This window comes from Oncorhynchus nerka, linkage group LG15, assembly GCF_034236695.1.
Source record: "Oncorhynchus nerka isolate Pitt River linkage group LG15, Oner_Uvic_2.0, whole genome shotgun sequence".
NCBI classification, from domain to species: domain Eukaryota; kingdom Metazoa; phylum Chordata; class Actinopteri; order Salmoniformes; family Salmonidae; genus Oncorhynchus; species Oncorhynchus nerka.
Genome location: NC_088410.1, coordinates 46453973 through 46471080, shown reverse-complemented (window position 1 = coordinate 46471080; position 17108 = coordinate 46453973). Strand labels below are relative to the sequence as shown.

The 17108-nt window shown below is 45.3% G+C and overlaps 1 protein-coding gene across 5 annotated transcripts in view; it reads right to left on the bottom strand.

Moving 5' to 3' along the window:
• The window catches only part of LOC115142796 (histone deacetylase 7-like), a 102184-nt gene that overhangs the window by 30737 nt on the left and 54339 nt on the right, over positions 1–17108 (bottom strand). For all 5 annotated transcript variants that reach the window (XM_029682544.2, XM_029682545.2, XM_029682543.2 and 2 more), the window contains 9 exons: positions 12740–12968; positions 12373–12506; positions 11582–11702; positions 9007–9056; positions 7341–7448; positions 6995–7050; positions 5886–5973; positions 5373–5492; positions 3911–4008 (listed from right to left, as the gene is read on the bottom strand). In XM_029682544.2, the coding sequence (XP_029538404.1) occupies positions 3911–4008; positions 5373–5492; positions 5886–5973; positions 6995–7050; positions 7341–7448; positions 9007–9056; positions 11582–11702; positions 12373–12506; positions 12740–12968 (1004 nt within the window). The remainder of the gene's footprint in view (positions 1–3910; positions 4009–5372; positions 5493–5885; positions 5974–6994; positions 7051–7340; positions 7449–9006; positions 9057–11581; positions 11703–12372; positions 12507–12739; positions 12969–17108) is intronic.

Here is a 17108-nt window from a genome sequence, read left to right as displayed (position 1 = left end):
GCATGGCTTTCGACATTCATTTCTCCCGAGCCCGTACGGGAGTTGTAGCGATGAGACAAGATAGTAATTACTAACAACAATTGGATACCATGAAATTAATGGCCTGTGCCATTAAACCCCTACAACTCATCCAGAACGCCGCAGCCCGTCAGGTGTTCAACCTTCCCAAGTTCTCTCACGTCACCCCGCTCCTCCGCTCTCTCCACTGGCTTCCAGTTGAAGCTCGCATCCGCTACAAGACCATGGTGCTTGCCTACGGAGCTGTGAGGGGAACGGCACCTCAGTACCTCCAGGCTCTGATCAGGCCCTACACCCAAACAAGGGCACTGCGTTCATCCACCTCTGGCCTGCTCGCCTCCCTACCACTGAGGAAGTACAGTTCCCGCGCAGCCCAGTCAAAACTGTTCGCTGCTCTGGCCCCCCAATGGTGGAACAAACTCCCTCACGACGCCAGGACAGCGGAGTCAATCACCACCTTCCGGAGACACCTGAAACCCCACCTCTTTAAGGAATACCTAGGATAGGATAAAGTAATCCTTCTCACCCCCCTTAAAAGATTTAGATGCACTATTGTAAAGTGGCTGTTCCACTGGATGTCTTAAGGTGAACGCACCAATTTGTAAGTCGCTCTGGATAAGAGCGTCTGCTAAATGACTTAAATGTAATATAATGTAAATGTAAATGAAATTGGGGAGAAAAGGGGCAAAAATTTTAAATTTTAAAAACTAGTTTTTCAACACTAAGTTGACTGTGCCTTTAAACAGCTTGGCAAATTCCAGAATAATTCCAGAAAATTATGTCATGGCTTTAGAAGATCCTGATAGGATAATTGTCATAATTTGAGTCGATTGGAGGTGTACCTGTGGATGTATTTCAAGGCCTACCTTGTCTGGTTCAGCCTTAGGAGCAATTTCCAAACTCCTGAAGGTACGACCTTCATCTGTACAAACAATAGTATGCAAGTATAAACACCATGGGACCATGCAGCCGTCATACCGCTCAGGAAGGAGACGCGTTCTGTCTCCTAGAGATGAACGTACTTTGGAGCGAAAAGTGCAAATCAATCCCAGAACAACAGCAAAGGACCTTGTGAAGATGCTGGAGAAAACAGGTACAAAAGTATCTATATCCACAGTAAAATGAGTCCTATATCGACATAACTTGAAAGGCCGCTCAGCAAGGAAGAAGCCACTGCTCCAAAACCGTCATAAAAAAGCCAGACTACGGTTTGCAAGTGCACATGGGGACAAAGATCGTACTTTTTGGAGAAATTTCCCCTGGTCTGATGAAACAAAAATAGAACTGTTTGGCCATCATAACGATGGAGGAAAAAGGTGGAGGCTTGCAAGCAGAAGAACACCATCCCAACCGTGAAGCACGGGGGTGGCAGCATCATGTTGTGGGGGTGCTTTGCTGCAAGAGGGACTGGTGCACTTCACAAAATAGATGGCATCATGAGGTAGGAAAATGATGTGGATATATTGAAGCAACATCTCAAGACATCAGTCAAGAAGTTAAAGCTTGGTTGCAACTGGCTCTTCCAAATGGACAATGACCCCAAGTATACTTACAAAGTTGTGGCAAAATGGCTTAATGATAAGAAAGTCAAGTTATTGGTGTGGCCATCACAAAGCTCTGACCTCAATCCCATAGAAAATTTGTGGGCAGAACTGAAAAAGCGTGTGCAAGCAAGGAGGCTTACAAACCTGACTCAGTTACACCAGCTCTATCAGGACGAATGGGCCAAAATTCACCCAACTTATTGTGGGAAGCTTGTGGAAAGCTACCCTGAAAAGTTTGACCCAAGTTAAACAATTTAAATGCAATGCTACCAAATACTAATTAAGTGTATGTAATCTTCTGACCCACTAGGAATGTGATGAAAGAACTAAAAGCTGAAAAAAAGAATTATCCCTACTATTATTCTGACATTTCACATTCTTAAAATAAAGTTGTGATCCTAACTGACCTAAAACAGGGAATTTTTACTATGATTAAATGCCAGGAATTGTGAAAAACTGAGTTTAAATGCATTTGGCTAAGGTATATGTAAACTTCTGACTTAAACTGTAGTATGCTTATTGGTCATAGTATGGATATAGCTAATATTCCAAAAGTTCCCAGATGCCGTACTAAATTCGCCAAAATATGAAGTATACAAGAAGTGGACACTATTTCCGTGCTTTTAGGGCCCATAATGCAATTCTTCAGGAAATGGGCGTGGCTTCACAACGTTTTCAGATTTGAAGAAAACGGTGGAAAATATGCAGCCGAAGTCCTTAGAGAGCGGATACAAATTCCTTGCTTTAACAGATTATGACAAATGTTAAGAAAATGTTGAGCAATGTAATAAAGTAATGACTTTTCAAATAATTTACGTTACACGTTATGTTGGCTGACAATTTGTTAGCTACGTTATCCTTACAAACCGCATAGCATCACTGCAGTATGTACCAGCATGTTAGCTAGTTACCTAACGTTAGTTGGCTACTAATACATCGAACTTGCCAGGAAGCATATTAACTATCTGCTAACTAACTAAACAACATTTATTGACTTGATTATTCACATCATTCTTAGCTAAGTGGTATAGTCGTTGTGCGTTTCAATGGACATAGTTAATTCTGGCTATCTACTCCGATTTCAGAGCACTCTTGCGCAGAATATGGCCGGTGTCAGTAAACATGGGCAAAAAAAGCGTAATTAAATTGTTGCCAGCAGCACAGTTACAGTCTCCAACACTCGGTATAACATGAAAACAGCCTAACCAGCTCTGCTAGGGGGAGTAAAATGGTCAGAGTGAGGTGTTCTCTCATTTGTGTCTGGAAGTAGCTAGCCAACGTTACTCAGATAGCTTGGGTGCTTGACTGCCGTTGAACGCTCGGATCAACCCTACTCCTCGGCCAGAGTGTCCAGTGTGCTCTCTGAATGCTCCGAGATTTTTTTTAACAAAAGGACAATCTGTCCACTCTCTGGATTTACGAATGCCCAGAGCGCACTGTGGCACTCCAGATTGAATTTATGAACACTAACAAGCTAGCAAGAGTTTGCATAGCAACAGCATCAACTTCCGGTAGACAGGCGAATCACTAGTATTCTCAACTGAAACGATACCATTCGTTTACAATATACTAAAATGAACTAATAGTATGTTGTATATACTCATTAAGTATGTAGTATACAGTGTGTTAGTATGGGTATTCGAACACAGCTCTAGTCTTCACCCAGTAGCTCAGATTGTGACAGGTAATTTCCCCTTTCTTGCATGCTTTTAATTCTGACTCTTTGTGTATTAGGCTATAGGCCTTGCGGAATGTATATAAGAATACATTTAAGTTAAAAGCCAATTATTGTTATTATATGCCTTATTTTGTCATTCCAGTTAAATTCTGATTTCAGAAGTTTTTCTCGATCTTCATTAGGAATTTGTGTAAATGGCAGCTGTTTGGGAAAAGACACACAAAGATACACATTTTCAAAGGTGTTTTCTCTTGACTGATTACCATTTGATTGATGTGGTGCGATTGCATGTCATCTCATTTGAAAGGGCTGTTTCTCAGCTTTCAGAATATGTATTACTTTTTCATATATGGTTTGACACCAGCAAAGTATGTTCATTAATGTACGCTGGTCTCAGTTCATTCATGAATTCCCCCATGGATTGGATGGCATCACAAACATCCAACTCGCACCACAATATAACACCTGAACACATGACATACATGTCTGTTATATCACAGCTGTCTGTTGTTATTTCAAGGATGGGTGAAGAGGTTCGGTAAGACTCCCTATGAATCATCAGCGAGCACCACTGGCTTTGACTAGAATATAATCTTTGTGATTTTGTTTTAATGTGAATTGTGCTGGAGGTAAAAGTGAGGTAGGTTAGGTGTGTGTGTCTCTACTGTACCGGAATGCCGCCAGGTATTCAGCGTCGCCCATGGGAGGGTCCAAGCCTCCCGTCCACGCCACATTGACATTGAAGCCCTCACCTGCTCCTGCTCCAACCTGGACAGAGCGGGAGAGAGAGTTATGTCTTACTTCATGGAAAGTTGTGCTGAGAGTTGAAAGGTCATGAGATATTTTGCATCAAATGTTCACAAACTTATCAACATGGTTGTTGAAAAATGCGCATTTGTTACAATTGAGGAAAAGCCGCGTCACATTTCAATGACATACGGGAGTGATTACAATTTCCAAATGAACGACGGCTGGCCATTAATTCAACGCCTCCATCAACTCAACTATTTCGATTTTTGATACAATTTGTCAAATCGGCTTATAAATCCCTCGCAGCAACAACAAAACTACACCCAGATTAAGTCCCAGTTTTAACACACTACAGGGACGTACGTATATTCTTGAGTCGGCATTTGGCGGTATTCAGTTTCTAGTTATATTTCACATAATCTCCGCACCCAGAACCAAATGTTAACATCTGTCACGAGAGACTATATTTCACCGGTGGATGTCTCCCTGATTTGACCTCACGTTCGTGGGGTGGCATACTAACTGATCCCCTGGTCTTAAGAGGAGAGTAAGCCTTAAAAATGTCTGCTAACGGCTATTTAGATTTTGAAACTCCTCCGCCATCGCTCAATGTCATGGTGAGGAGATAGTGAGGACTCTGAGTGACACACTCTTGGCAACAAATTGCAGTAATTTCCTTTGTGTGTGTGTGAGTGTGTGTGTGTGTTCGTGTGTGTGTTCGTGTGTGTGTTTGTGTGTGTGAGGATGATGTGCATTGCAGAGTGTCTGACTTGACTCTCTCTCGGTAGACGGGATGTTCACAGGGCAAACTCAAAACACATGAGCTCCGCCATCCACTGCCAACTAGTCCCTCTCCCTCTCTTTCTCTTTCTCCATTGTTCTACTCTTCTTCATCCCCTTTCTTCGTCCCCCCCCCCCTTTCTGTTATTCCTTTCATGTTTAAGAGACGCTGGAGCGGATTACGGGTACCCTGATGTTTCTCTGTGGTACCCCTGATGACATCAATGCTACCCCTTAGTGTGTTATATAGGTACACAGGGTTGTGGTCGAGGGACACAGAGACCCCAGAGGTTTACCACACAGCTCAGTGGCGGTCGAGGGGCCATTTAAGGCTAAGCCACATCCAAGCCAGCATAGCATCTAATGGACCATCCTCCCATGATGAAGAATATGGTAAAACATCCCCTTTTTTTATCCTCCTTATTTGGTGAGAATGGAGTGGGTAGTAACAAACGCTAAAGGGGTTTCAGACTATTGGGCAGACACAATCCGTTCTGTGCTGGCTCAGACATTTTCTTTTTTTCCCCCACATGAAAAGACCAATCAAGTATTTGATGGGGGAGCATGATGTACATGGTGGTGGATCGTCCAACCTAACTTACCTCGGCTGGGTTACCGCTACCGGGGAAGAAGTTGCCATTGTCATAGCGATGCAGGGAGATGTACAGCACGCTGGAGTCGTTGTAAAACACTGACTGGGTACCGTTGCCATGGTGAACATCCTGCACATTGGGGATAAAGGTCAAGGGGTCGTCAGACTCGTGATTATGTAGTATGCTTGACCAGTCTCATACTTGCTCTGGATGTTTGCATCTTATTTGTCTTTACAAACCAGGTAGTATTTAAGTGTGCATGTGTTCCAACGTGTGTGTGTGTGTGTGCGTGTGTGTGTGTGTGTGTGTGTGTGTGTGTGTGTGTGTGTGTGTGTGTGTGTGTGTGTGTGTGTGTCTGTCTGTGTCTGTGTTAACGCCCAGACTCGTGGCGGGCCCAGACTCATGTGAAAAGCAGAGATCAGTGTGAATGTTGACACCACGCGTATGGTCAATATGTGTGTTGTGTAAGTAAGCAAGTGTTAAGCTCCCATGTGGGGACCAGTGATGGAGGTCATCTCTCACCCAGTCCACAATGAGGATCTTGCTGATGCTGAGTTTGTGCTGGAGCTGCTTGGCTGCGATGGCCACGGAGTTGAAGAAGCAGAAACCCCTTTGGAAAGACACATATGGACTTAATCAGGACAGGAGGTCATGTCCCCATAACGTGACAAAAGACACCCAATGTAATGTGAGGGCATCTCAGAGAATGTCCTCACAATAACACACACTAGGTGATGTGAGGATATTAGTGCCAATGGGTCAAACATGCTTTGTTTCACTGGACATGCACTCATATTTTAGGCTTGGTTTGAATGGCGAAGGGGCAATGTATGAATGATGGAAAAAAGACACGGAAAGTAAACATCTGACAATCTCAGACAAAAGAAAGCCATAACAGAAACAAAAGCAAAACACAGAGACGAAAATACTCTCCGCATATCCAAATAAGTTTGCGTGAAATAACTTCTCGTGACCTGAAATCATTCCTCGTGACCTCCCTCCTCGCGCATTTCAGAGAGTGTGCTCCGCATAAACCACTTACGGTAAGCTGACTCGTACTCAATATCCGTAGGATATTGTGAGACAGAGAAGGTGTGAGAGAAAGAGTTGATGTATGAAAATGAGAAGAGGAATGTTGAAAGCGGTGTTGTCAGCAGGAGCTATAAGCTCGGCGAGTGTGAACTGTAGATCATATCTACCGGCCAACTCCTTTCCTCCAGTAAGTCTTTATCGACACATAAATTACTAGTGACAGGCACTGCTGAGTACACACACACTATCGCGCGTGAACCCACTCACGCATGCAAGCACCCACACACACATACGCTGACGTATGCAAGCACACACAGCTGAATGTGGTTAGCCTTCTAATGCATTCTATTTCAGACTGATGCACAGACATGCACCCACACACACACACATGCTCACAAGCCTTGGGCAGGTAACGCACAGACTCCATACACACACATAACACACACTTTTGGACGGTGCTTTTGATGTGTAGGGAAAACCCTTTGAAATGATTTTAGAGACCTCCTGGCTCTGTGTGTGTGTGTGTGTGTGTGTGTGTGTGTGTGTGTGTGTGTGTGTGTGTGTGTGTGTGTGTGTGTGTGCGTCTGTGCAGTACTTACAAGGGGGTAGAGCGGGCTGCATGGTGTCCAGGGGGCCTCACCACTGCAAAGCCATTCTGTGAGATGTGAATAGAAACTGTTACACTTTGGCTCTCTCTGAGCACATCTTACATTTTGATGTTCATCAGTTCAGAATACACTGAATGGTACTGATATAGAAAGGCAATTTTTAAATTCCAATTTCATGTGAAGTTCATAAATAATGAACAGAAATGACATTATGCTTCAATATCCAGGTGTATTAATGTATGTTACAGTGTTGACAATTCTGACCAGTTGTGTTACGTCCCTGACATAACTAAGTGGGGGTGTAACTGAGGTGACAATGAACAGTTGGCGGTCTCACCTTCAGCTCTCCCTGTGCTACCCTGAGCGCCAGTTCCGTCACGCTGCCTGCCGCCAAGCGAGACGCCGTCGACGTGTGTGTCTCATTCCAGATCGTATCGTTGTCCACCTGTCAATCATGCAAAACCAGGAATTTACAGGGGGCGGCAGGGTAGCCTAGTGGTTAGAGCATTGGACTAGTAACCGAAAGGTTGCAAGTTCAAACCCCCGAGCTGACAAGGTACAAATCTGTCGTTCTGCCCCTGAACAAGCAGTTAACCCACTGTTCCTAGGCCATCATTGAAAATAAGAATTTGTTCTTAACTGACTTGCCTCGTAAAATAAAGGTAAAATAAATAAAAATAAAAAGTTAAAACCACTAGGAGAAACAAGGGCATCGTTTAGAAACATTATAAGTTCATTGGTTGAAATAGGTGTCACTTGATATCAACTATGTGACAGCCCAATGAGGTAAAGAGGAAGTCATGCAGTGGAATTAGGAAACAGAGGTGACGGGTTGTGGTAAGGACTGGATTATTACAGTATTGGATTACAAAGTCTCTACTGTGAACCAACTAAATGAAGAGTAGCATAACTTATTGGGAGTCAGGGGGATAGAAGTGGCAAGGGTAACATTTACCCACACAAATCACCACAACCTTGACTTTAACTGCTGATGATGACAGTAAAGGGGGTAGTAGAGTATTCCTGTTCTCAGATTCTCTCTCTCTCTCTCTCTCTCCCTCCCTTTGTTATTCCATGTTTCAAAACTCCACATTTCTGGCGGTTTGGCACGACAGAACAATGAAATCCTAGGAATTTATTTTATCACTTTCTTCGCCATCTTGTTTCAATCAGCTCGCCTCACCAGAGGAACCAAAGGCCGGAAATCCAGGCAGATCAGGCGCCTTATCAACACCATGCAAACCCTCCTCTACTCTCCTCTTCACCCTCTTGCTCTCATCTTCTTCCTCCTCCACTCATCCCCTCTTCATCCTCTTCTTCAGTGTCCATAGTTTTTTTTCATCATGACTATACACAGTCTACCTCCTTCTCTTTTACTCTTCAACGCTCCTCTGCCCCTTCTCTTTCATCTTCATCATCCTCCTGCACTCCTCTCTTCTTCAGTGTCTGCATTTTCTCTTTCCTTATCCACACCATATTAGCAGCATTCTTCCTCCTTATCTCTTCTCCCCCTCTCTCCATCCTCTTCTTTAGTGTCTAGATTCTCTCTTTCCCCACATCCCTTCCTCCTGAATAAATTCCCCTCCACTCAACCACTCAACCACAGTTCCCCAGGCACCCCTCCAAGCGAACGATTCAGAGTCCACCCCATTTCTTCTTCCTCTCATCTCTCACCTCTTCTTTGCCTTTGATATCTGATTGGCGTTTTGACCGTGTCGCCGCCAGCAACAACAGCCTCCACAATTTGTCGCTCTATTAGCTTAATTGTGTAATGAGGTATAATCAAGCTTGTAATGTTTGCCATTTTGTAATGTGATTAGATAAGTGTACAGATTTCACATGACTCTTTGATTGTTTGTTACAGGGTCTGTTGAGCTGTTTGCCTGTGTACTGTGTGTGTGTGTGTGTGTGTGTGTGTGTGTGTGTGTGTGTGTGTGTGTGTGTGTGTGTGTGTGTGTGTGTGAGTGTGTGCATGTGTGCGTGTGTTATTCTGAGTAACTCACTCCAACTCCTCCACATGGTAGCATCACAAACATCCTTTGAGATAAGATTCCTGAAAGAGTGAGATAAATCCAATACATTAATCTTACATTCATTCAATACTTGATGATCGTGCATATGTGTGTAGTTCCATGTGTGTGATTATGAGTGTGCAAAAATACTTATGTGTGGCTATTACTAGGGCTGTTGCGGTGACCGTATTACCACCACACCGGCGGTCACGAGTCATGAAGGCAGTCAAATGCCACGTTACCGTTTAGTCACGGTAATTAGGCTACTCCAAGCTCTGATGCTGCTGCTGGTCATTAGTAGCCTTCCAAACTTGCTAACTGACTGGTACTCAGCACTCTATTGTCCCTCTAATCACTCTGACATCAATGCAAATGCATTCGAAAATCTAATCAAACACTTCATGAGAGCCCACAGGCTCATGTTGCGCAACATCTCTATAGGCTATGCAATAGTGGCCGCTAAATAAAAAGAGGAGGATCCCATCAGCTTTCTACAGGCTAGCCCTACTATATTTATTTCTCAACTTCCTAATATTAAGCACATTGCTTAATTAGGAGTATAGCCTACCTGGCTGGCATGAAAATAAACCACGGGGAAAAGCGTCCTCCATTTGCTATTTAAGTGCATAGATGACATGTATTTTTCCCCCCGGCCCCTGTTTCGAGACAGGTGCTTGATAATGGTCCATTCTAAATCAAAACCAATTTCACACCTATATTATTTAGTCTATGTAATCACAAGATTAAATCAAGATTAGTCGGATCGGTGACAATATTAGCCTTTCACTTGTGAATTATATATTATTACTTGTGAATGATGCCCAGCATAAGAAACAAATGGCTTTTTTTGTGTGACTTGTTCAAATCATAGTCACACGCCTATATGTTTTAATAAGGTTTGTATCACAACTAAAGTGGACAAATAACTTAAACTTAAAATTAAGCACATTAATCCACTTTACAAGGGGTGTGGAGCCTAACTGGCATATATAAGCAGCGTGTGAGTTTCACGTTTGGGGAAGATCCTTTTCACCATAGAAATGCACCTTCATAATAAAAGCATCACACGCATAAACAAATTCCCTGTGTTTTCCGCTAATGGGACATTCGCGCTTATAACCTACTGCCGTTTGCGCATTGCTGCACTTATAACGTGAAGAAATAGACAAATAGTTTATCAACATTTTAAGCTAAATGTTCTGATCTGTTGCGTCAGTCACATTGCATAAAATAAAAGGTGTTTTGATGCTGGTGGTTGTATTAACTTGGGATCTATCTCATCCCACAACTATCTCAGACTATGTTTGGAATATTTATTTCTCACACAGAATATAATAGGTCGACTTGTGTACTATGGGGGATAGTAGATTGACATAGGCTGGTGCTTTAGCTGTTCGTAAGGCAATACTCATGTCGTCGGCTAACGAAAAGTAAACGTGGACGGTTCTAATATGTTCAGTATGCACCTCGGAATTGGACGAGGACGCGCGCAGTTGCGTCCCCCGATGTGTCTGTCTTAACTTGTAGCCTGTGAGAAAGACCTGATCACGTGATGGAGAGCAGTGTGAGTGAGAGACGCTTCGGATTGGCAGCACACTCAGGGAGAAGGGCACAACAGGCAGCACTCCGGGCCGCAAAAGGCATGGATTTTTTTTTAGGGTGCATTACGGCCACAAAGGGGATGACGCCGTGAAATTCGAGGCATCAATCAAGTGCTTGTCAAATTGTGAATGAGAGACTACTGGAGTGTGTACAGCCTGCCTTTCAAGCGACTTCTTTTTGGGAAATGATCATTAGAGTCTCATCATGCAGCCTTAAAATGTACTAAAATCAAAACATAGAGCCCAAAGTATGTAGAACAATTAAAGTTACATCAAAAACTCTAAATGAAGCATATCGGAGTAGCTGTTTCTTTGTTAACCGCTCAACACACAAAATAGCCGCGTGTGCGCACTCCCTCAAATCCTTTGGAGAGTAAAAAAAATACTAAAATATTCAGCTTTGTTCAATTGTATTCTTCGTACTATAAAATAATATAAAATAATGCCACGGAATTCTAAGCAAATCTTGTCTGCTATATGAACTAGTGTAGCCCAGAGCCATTTGGCATAGCCAGATCAGGACCTAACATAAGGACAACTCAGAGTACGCGATTCTGTTCTTCTGAAATATACTACATTTTCTTCCTATCATGCTTCTTTAGACCTGTCTAAAATAAATTATGGATTTATTGTGAAGGTGTAGGCTATATTTACATGGATTTAGTCAACTTTTTTTTAAATGGCTTTGTAGGCTGTGTGCGGACGCCAGGAGATGCTAAATGTGTTTATGTTAATTAACGGTCAATTACCATGAGACCGACAGTTATTTGCCTGACAGTCATCGGCTGACGAAATTTTGTGACCGCCACAGCCCTACCTATTACCTATATGCCCAAGTGAGTGTGAGTGTTTGACAATGAGATGTGTCAGAGCGGTGTGTGTGTGTGTGGGCACGTGAGGATGAGCGTGCATGTTTGTGTGTCGGTGTATGTGTGAGAGAGAGAGAGACTGAGTGCGTGTCGCACCAGCCAGCTTGCGGTTGTCCAGTTTGAGGCGGTTGAGTGGGTTGGTGCCGTACAGCAGGACGTGTTTCTCAGAGTGGACAGACTGAAGCTCCTCCAGAGTTGCCTTTCTGCTCCGGATACACTGGAGGAGCGCACACACACACACACACACACCATGCCATTTAGAATTAACCAACACACACACACACACACACACACACACACACACACACACACACACACACACACACACACACACACCATGCCATTTAGAATTAACCAACGCACACCACACACACACACACACACACACACACTCACACACACACACACACACACACACAAGACACAGGCGCATACAGGCAGGCACATACACACATTGGTCCACATGCATACACTCGCAAACGCACTCGCGAATGCACACATACACCCATGAACGCACACAAATTACAGCATAGGTACACACACAGGCCTCCCTTGGAAAAGAGGTCTTCTGACCTCAATGGGACTGTTTAAAGTGACAAACAAAACACAAAGTTTGATCTTGGAAACCTGGGCCTTAGCAAAGGGGAGAGGGGGGGGGTGCAGTGCTGGGGTGTAACCCTAGGTGGCAGCAGTGTTCAGAACAGGAGTTTCAACCAACATATTTAGTTCTGTGGTGTTGTGTAGAAAGGGAAAGGGAGATACCTAGCCAGTTTTACAACTGAATGCATTTAACTGAAATGTGTCTTCCGCATTTAACCCAAACCCTCTGACTCTAGAATATTGTAGTGTAGTGTGTGCTGTTGTGTAGTGCTTTATATTGTACCTACCTCACACTGGTTCCTGAGGCCTCTCTCCTGAAGTCTGGACCAGATGCTTTGGATTCTTCCTGCATGCTCGGGGTGTCGGCTGTTGTCGCCACAGGTGCACTGGTGCTTCAGCATCTGAGAGTCATACACCAGACCTACACACACACCGACACACACTGTAGTTTAGAGACCATACAAAATAGGTAGAAAGCCAGCCAGACAGATAGATAGTAGACGGCACCACAGAGATCCGAATAAATTAAGTGCTAATAATTCTATGGATGATGGGACCTACAGCATCTTCTGAATATACAGTATGTTGTACACGAGATACAACAAGATACAACAAGCACTGTGTATCGTACAGCACTCCCCAAGTGTCTCTCACCAGTGGTGAAGCGTAGCTTGGCGGTGGTCTCCGGACCAGGGCCGGCCAGAGACTGTGGAGTGTCCGTGGGCCGTGGAGGAGGGGGTAGAGAGGTGGAGGCGGGGGAGGACTGGGCGCGACCGAGGGGGCGGTGGGCAGGGCCCAGAACCACGGGCACACCCAGGGGGTCCAGGTGGGTCGCTTGTCTACGCCTGTCTGTCAGGTGCCTGGGCTGCTCCCAACGAAATGACTGGAGGGAGGGGGGATAGATAAAAAGATAGAAAGGGAGGGAGAGCGGGAGGGAAAAAAGTAGGTGAAAAGTTTAAAAAAAAAACATTTAAAGGCTAAATGTTTGTTTACTTGTTTACCCAGAAGGTTTATTAGGAGTTACTTTAGCAACAACACAAAATAGCCCAACTACAGCACCTTGTAAAAGCCATGACTAAGGGATGACTAACAGAGTGAGCCGTAATGCCATGGCACCCTCTATTGGAGAGCCAGAAAGGTGGCCTGAACTGAAGCTACAAATCAAAACTAATTGTATTGGTTACATACACATATTTAGCAGATGTTATTGCGAGTGTAGCGAAAGGTTTGTGTTCCTAGCTCCAACAGTGCAGTAATATCTAACAATTCACAACAATACACACAAGAAGAAGTAAAAGAATGGATTTAAGAAATATATAAATTAGGACGAGCAATGTCGGAATGTCTTTCACTAAAAAGACAGTAGAATAGAATATAGTACATACATATAAAATTAGTAAAGCAGTATGTAAACATTATTTGAACATAATTAAAGTGACTTCTGTTCCATTATTAAAATGAACAGTGATTCCATGCCTATGTACACTGTATATAGGACAGCAGCCTCTAAGGTGCAGACTTGAGTAACCGGGTGGTAGCTGGCTAGTGACGGCTATTTAACAGTCTGATGGCCTTGAAATAAAAGCCTTTTTTCAGTTTCTCGGTCCCAGCTTTGATGCACAAGTAATGCCCTCGCCCTCTGGATGATAGCGGGATGAACAGGCCGTGGCTCGGGTGGTTGATGTCCTTGATGATCTTTTTGGCCTTCCTGTGACATCGGATGTTGTAGGTGTCCTGGAGGGCAGGTAGTGTGCACCCGCTGATGCATTGGGCAGAGCGCACCACCATCTGGAGAGCCCTGCGGTTGCGAGCGGTGCAGTTGCCGTACCAGGCGGTGATTCAGCCCGACAGGATACTTTCAATTGTGCATCTGTAAAAGTTTGTGAGGATCTTCGGAGCCAAGCCGAATTTCTTCAGCCTCCTGAGGTTGAAGAGGCACTGTTGTGCCTTCTTCACCTCCCCTGTCTGTGTGGGTGGACCATTTCAGATGGTCAGTGAAGTGGACACCGTGGAACTTGAAGCTTTTCACCTTCTCCACTGCTGTTCTATCGATGTGGATAGGGGGCTGCTCCCTCTGCTCTTCACCTTTCACCTTCTCCACTGCTGTTCTATCGATGTGGATAGGGGGCTGCTCCCTCTGCTGTTCACCTTTCACCTACTCCACTGCTGTTCTATCGATGTGGATAGGGGGCTGCTCCCTCTGCTGTTCACCTTTCACCTTCTCCACTGCTGTTCTATCGATGTGGATAGGGGGCTGCTCCCTCTGCTGTTCACCTTTCACCTTCTCCACTGCTGTTCTATCGATGTGGATAGGGGGCTGCTCCCTCTGCTGTTTCCTGAAGTCCACGATCAGCTCCTTCGTTTTGTTGACGTTGAGGGAGAGGTTATTTTCCTGGCATCACTCCCCAGGGCCCTCACCTCCTCCCTGTAGGCTGTCTCGTCATTGTTGGTAATTAGGCCTACTACTGTTGTGTCGTCTGCAAACTTGATGATTGAGTTGGAGACGTGCGTGGCCACGCCGTCATGGGTGAACAGGGAGTACAGGAAGGAGCTGAGCATGCACCCTTGTGGGGCCCCTGTGTTGAGGATAAGCACAAATGGAGGTGTTATTTCCTACCTTCACCACCTGGGGGCCCGTCAGTAAGTCCAGGACCCAGTTGCACAGGGCGGGGTTCAGACCCAGGGCCCCAAGCTTAATGATGAGCTTGGAAGGTGCTATGGTGTTGAAGGCTGAGCTGTTGTCAATGAACAGCATTCTTACATAGGTATTCCTCTTGTCCAGATGGGATAGGGCAGTGTGCAGTGCGACGGCGATTGCATCAGCTGCGTTTCTATTGGGGTGGTATGCAAATTGAAGTAGGACTATGGTGTCAGGTAAGGTAGAAGTGATTTGATACTTAACTAGCCTCTCAAAGCACTTCATGATGACAGAAGTGAGTGCTATGGAGCGATAGTCATTTAGTTCAGTTACCTTTGCTTTCTTGGGTACAGGAACAATGGTGGACATTTCAAGCAAGTGGGGCCAGCAGACTGGGATAGGGAGAGACTGAATATGTCAGTAAACACTCCAGCCAGCTGGTCTGCACATGCATGACCAAAAGTATCTGGACACCTGATCATCAAACATCTCATTCCAAAATGATGGGCATTAATATGCGGTTGGTCCACCCCTTTGCTGCTATAACAGCCTCCACTGATCTGAGAAGGCTTTCCACTAGATGTTGGAACATTATCGCGGGGATTTGCGACCATTCAGCCATAAGAGCATTAGTGAGGTTGGGCACTGATGTTGGGCGATTAGGCCTGGCTCGAAGTCGGCGTTAAAATCCATCCCAAACGTGCTCAATGGGGTTGATGTCAGGGCTCTGTGCAGGCCAGTCAAGTTTTTCCACACTGATCTCGACAAACCACTTCGGTATGGAACTCGCTTTGTGCACAGGGGCATTGTCATGCTGAAACAGAAAGGGCCTTCCACAAACTGTTGCCACAAAGTTGAAAAAATGGTCTAGAATGTCATTGTATGCTGTAGCGTAAAAATGTCCCTTCACTGGAACTAAGGGGCCTAGCCCGAACCATGAAAAACAGCCCCAGATCAATATTCCTCCTCCACCAAACTTTACAGTTGGCACTATGCATTGAAGCGTGAATTATCACTCCAGAGAACGCGTTTCCACTGCTCCAGAGTCCAATGGCAGCGAGATTTACACCACTCCAGTCAACGCTTGGCATTGTGCGTGGTGATCTTAGGCTTGTGTGCGGCTACACGGCCATGGAAAACCATTTCATGGAGCTCCCGATGAACAGTTCTTGTGCTGATGTTGCTTCCAGAGGTAGTTTGGAACTCCGTAGTAAGTTTTGCAACCCTGTTAATAATGTCATGGTAATAAGTGTACACACTCCCTTACATAAATAGACCCACCGAGGTCAAATCCTCGTTTGCTAAGTCAAACGACACCGCTGGTTCTGCTCACACTGCCCTACCCTGTGCTCTGACCTCTTTCTCCCCTCTCTCTCCAGATGAAATCTCACGTCTTGTGACGGCCGGCCGCCCAACAACCTGCCCGCTTGACCCTATTCCCTCCTCTCTTCTCCAGACCATTTCCGGAGACCTTCTCCCTTACCTCACCTCGCTCATCAACTCATCCCTGACCGCTGGCTACGTCCCTTCTGTCTTCAAGAGAGCGAGAGTTGCACCCCTTCTGAAAAAACCTACACTCGATCCCTCCGATGTCAACAACTACAGACCAGTATCCCTTCTTTCTTTTCTCTCCAAAACTCTCGAACGTGCCGTCCTTGGCCAGCTCTCCCACTATCTCTCTCAGAATGACCTTCTTGATCCAAATCAGTCAGGTTTCAAGACTAGTCATTCAACTGAGACTGCTCTTCTCTGTATCACGGAGGCCCTCCGCACTGCTAAAGCTAACTCTCTCTCCTCTGCTCTCATCCTTCTAGACCTATCGGCTGCCTTCGATACTGTGAACCATCAGATCCTCCTCTCCACCCTCTCCGAGTTGGGCATCTCCGGCGCGGCCCACGCTTGGATTGCGTCCTACCTGACAGGTCGCTCCTACCAGGTGGCGTGGCGAGAATCTGTCTCCTCACCACGCGCTCTCACCACTGGCGTCCCCCAGGGCTCTGTTCTAGGCCCTCTCCTATTCTCGCTATACACCAAGTCACTTGGCTCTGTCATAACCTCACATGATCTCTCCTATCATTGCTATGCAGACGACACACAATTAATCTTCTCCTTTCCCCTTCTGATGACCAGGTGGCGAATCGCATCTCTGCATGTCTGGCAGACATATCAGTGTGGATGACGGATCACCACCTCAAGCTGAACCTCGGCAAGACGGAGCTGCTCTTCCTCCCGGGAAGGACTGCCCGTTCCATGATCTCGCCATCACGGTTGACAACTCCATTGTGTCCTCCTCCCAGAGCGCTAAGAACCTTGGCGTGATCCTGGACAACACCCTGTCGTTCTCAACTAACATCAAGGCGGTGGCCCGTTCTTGTAGGTTCATGC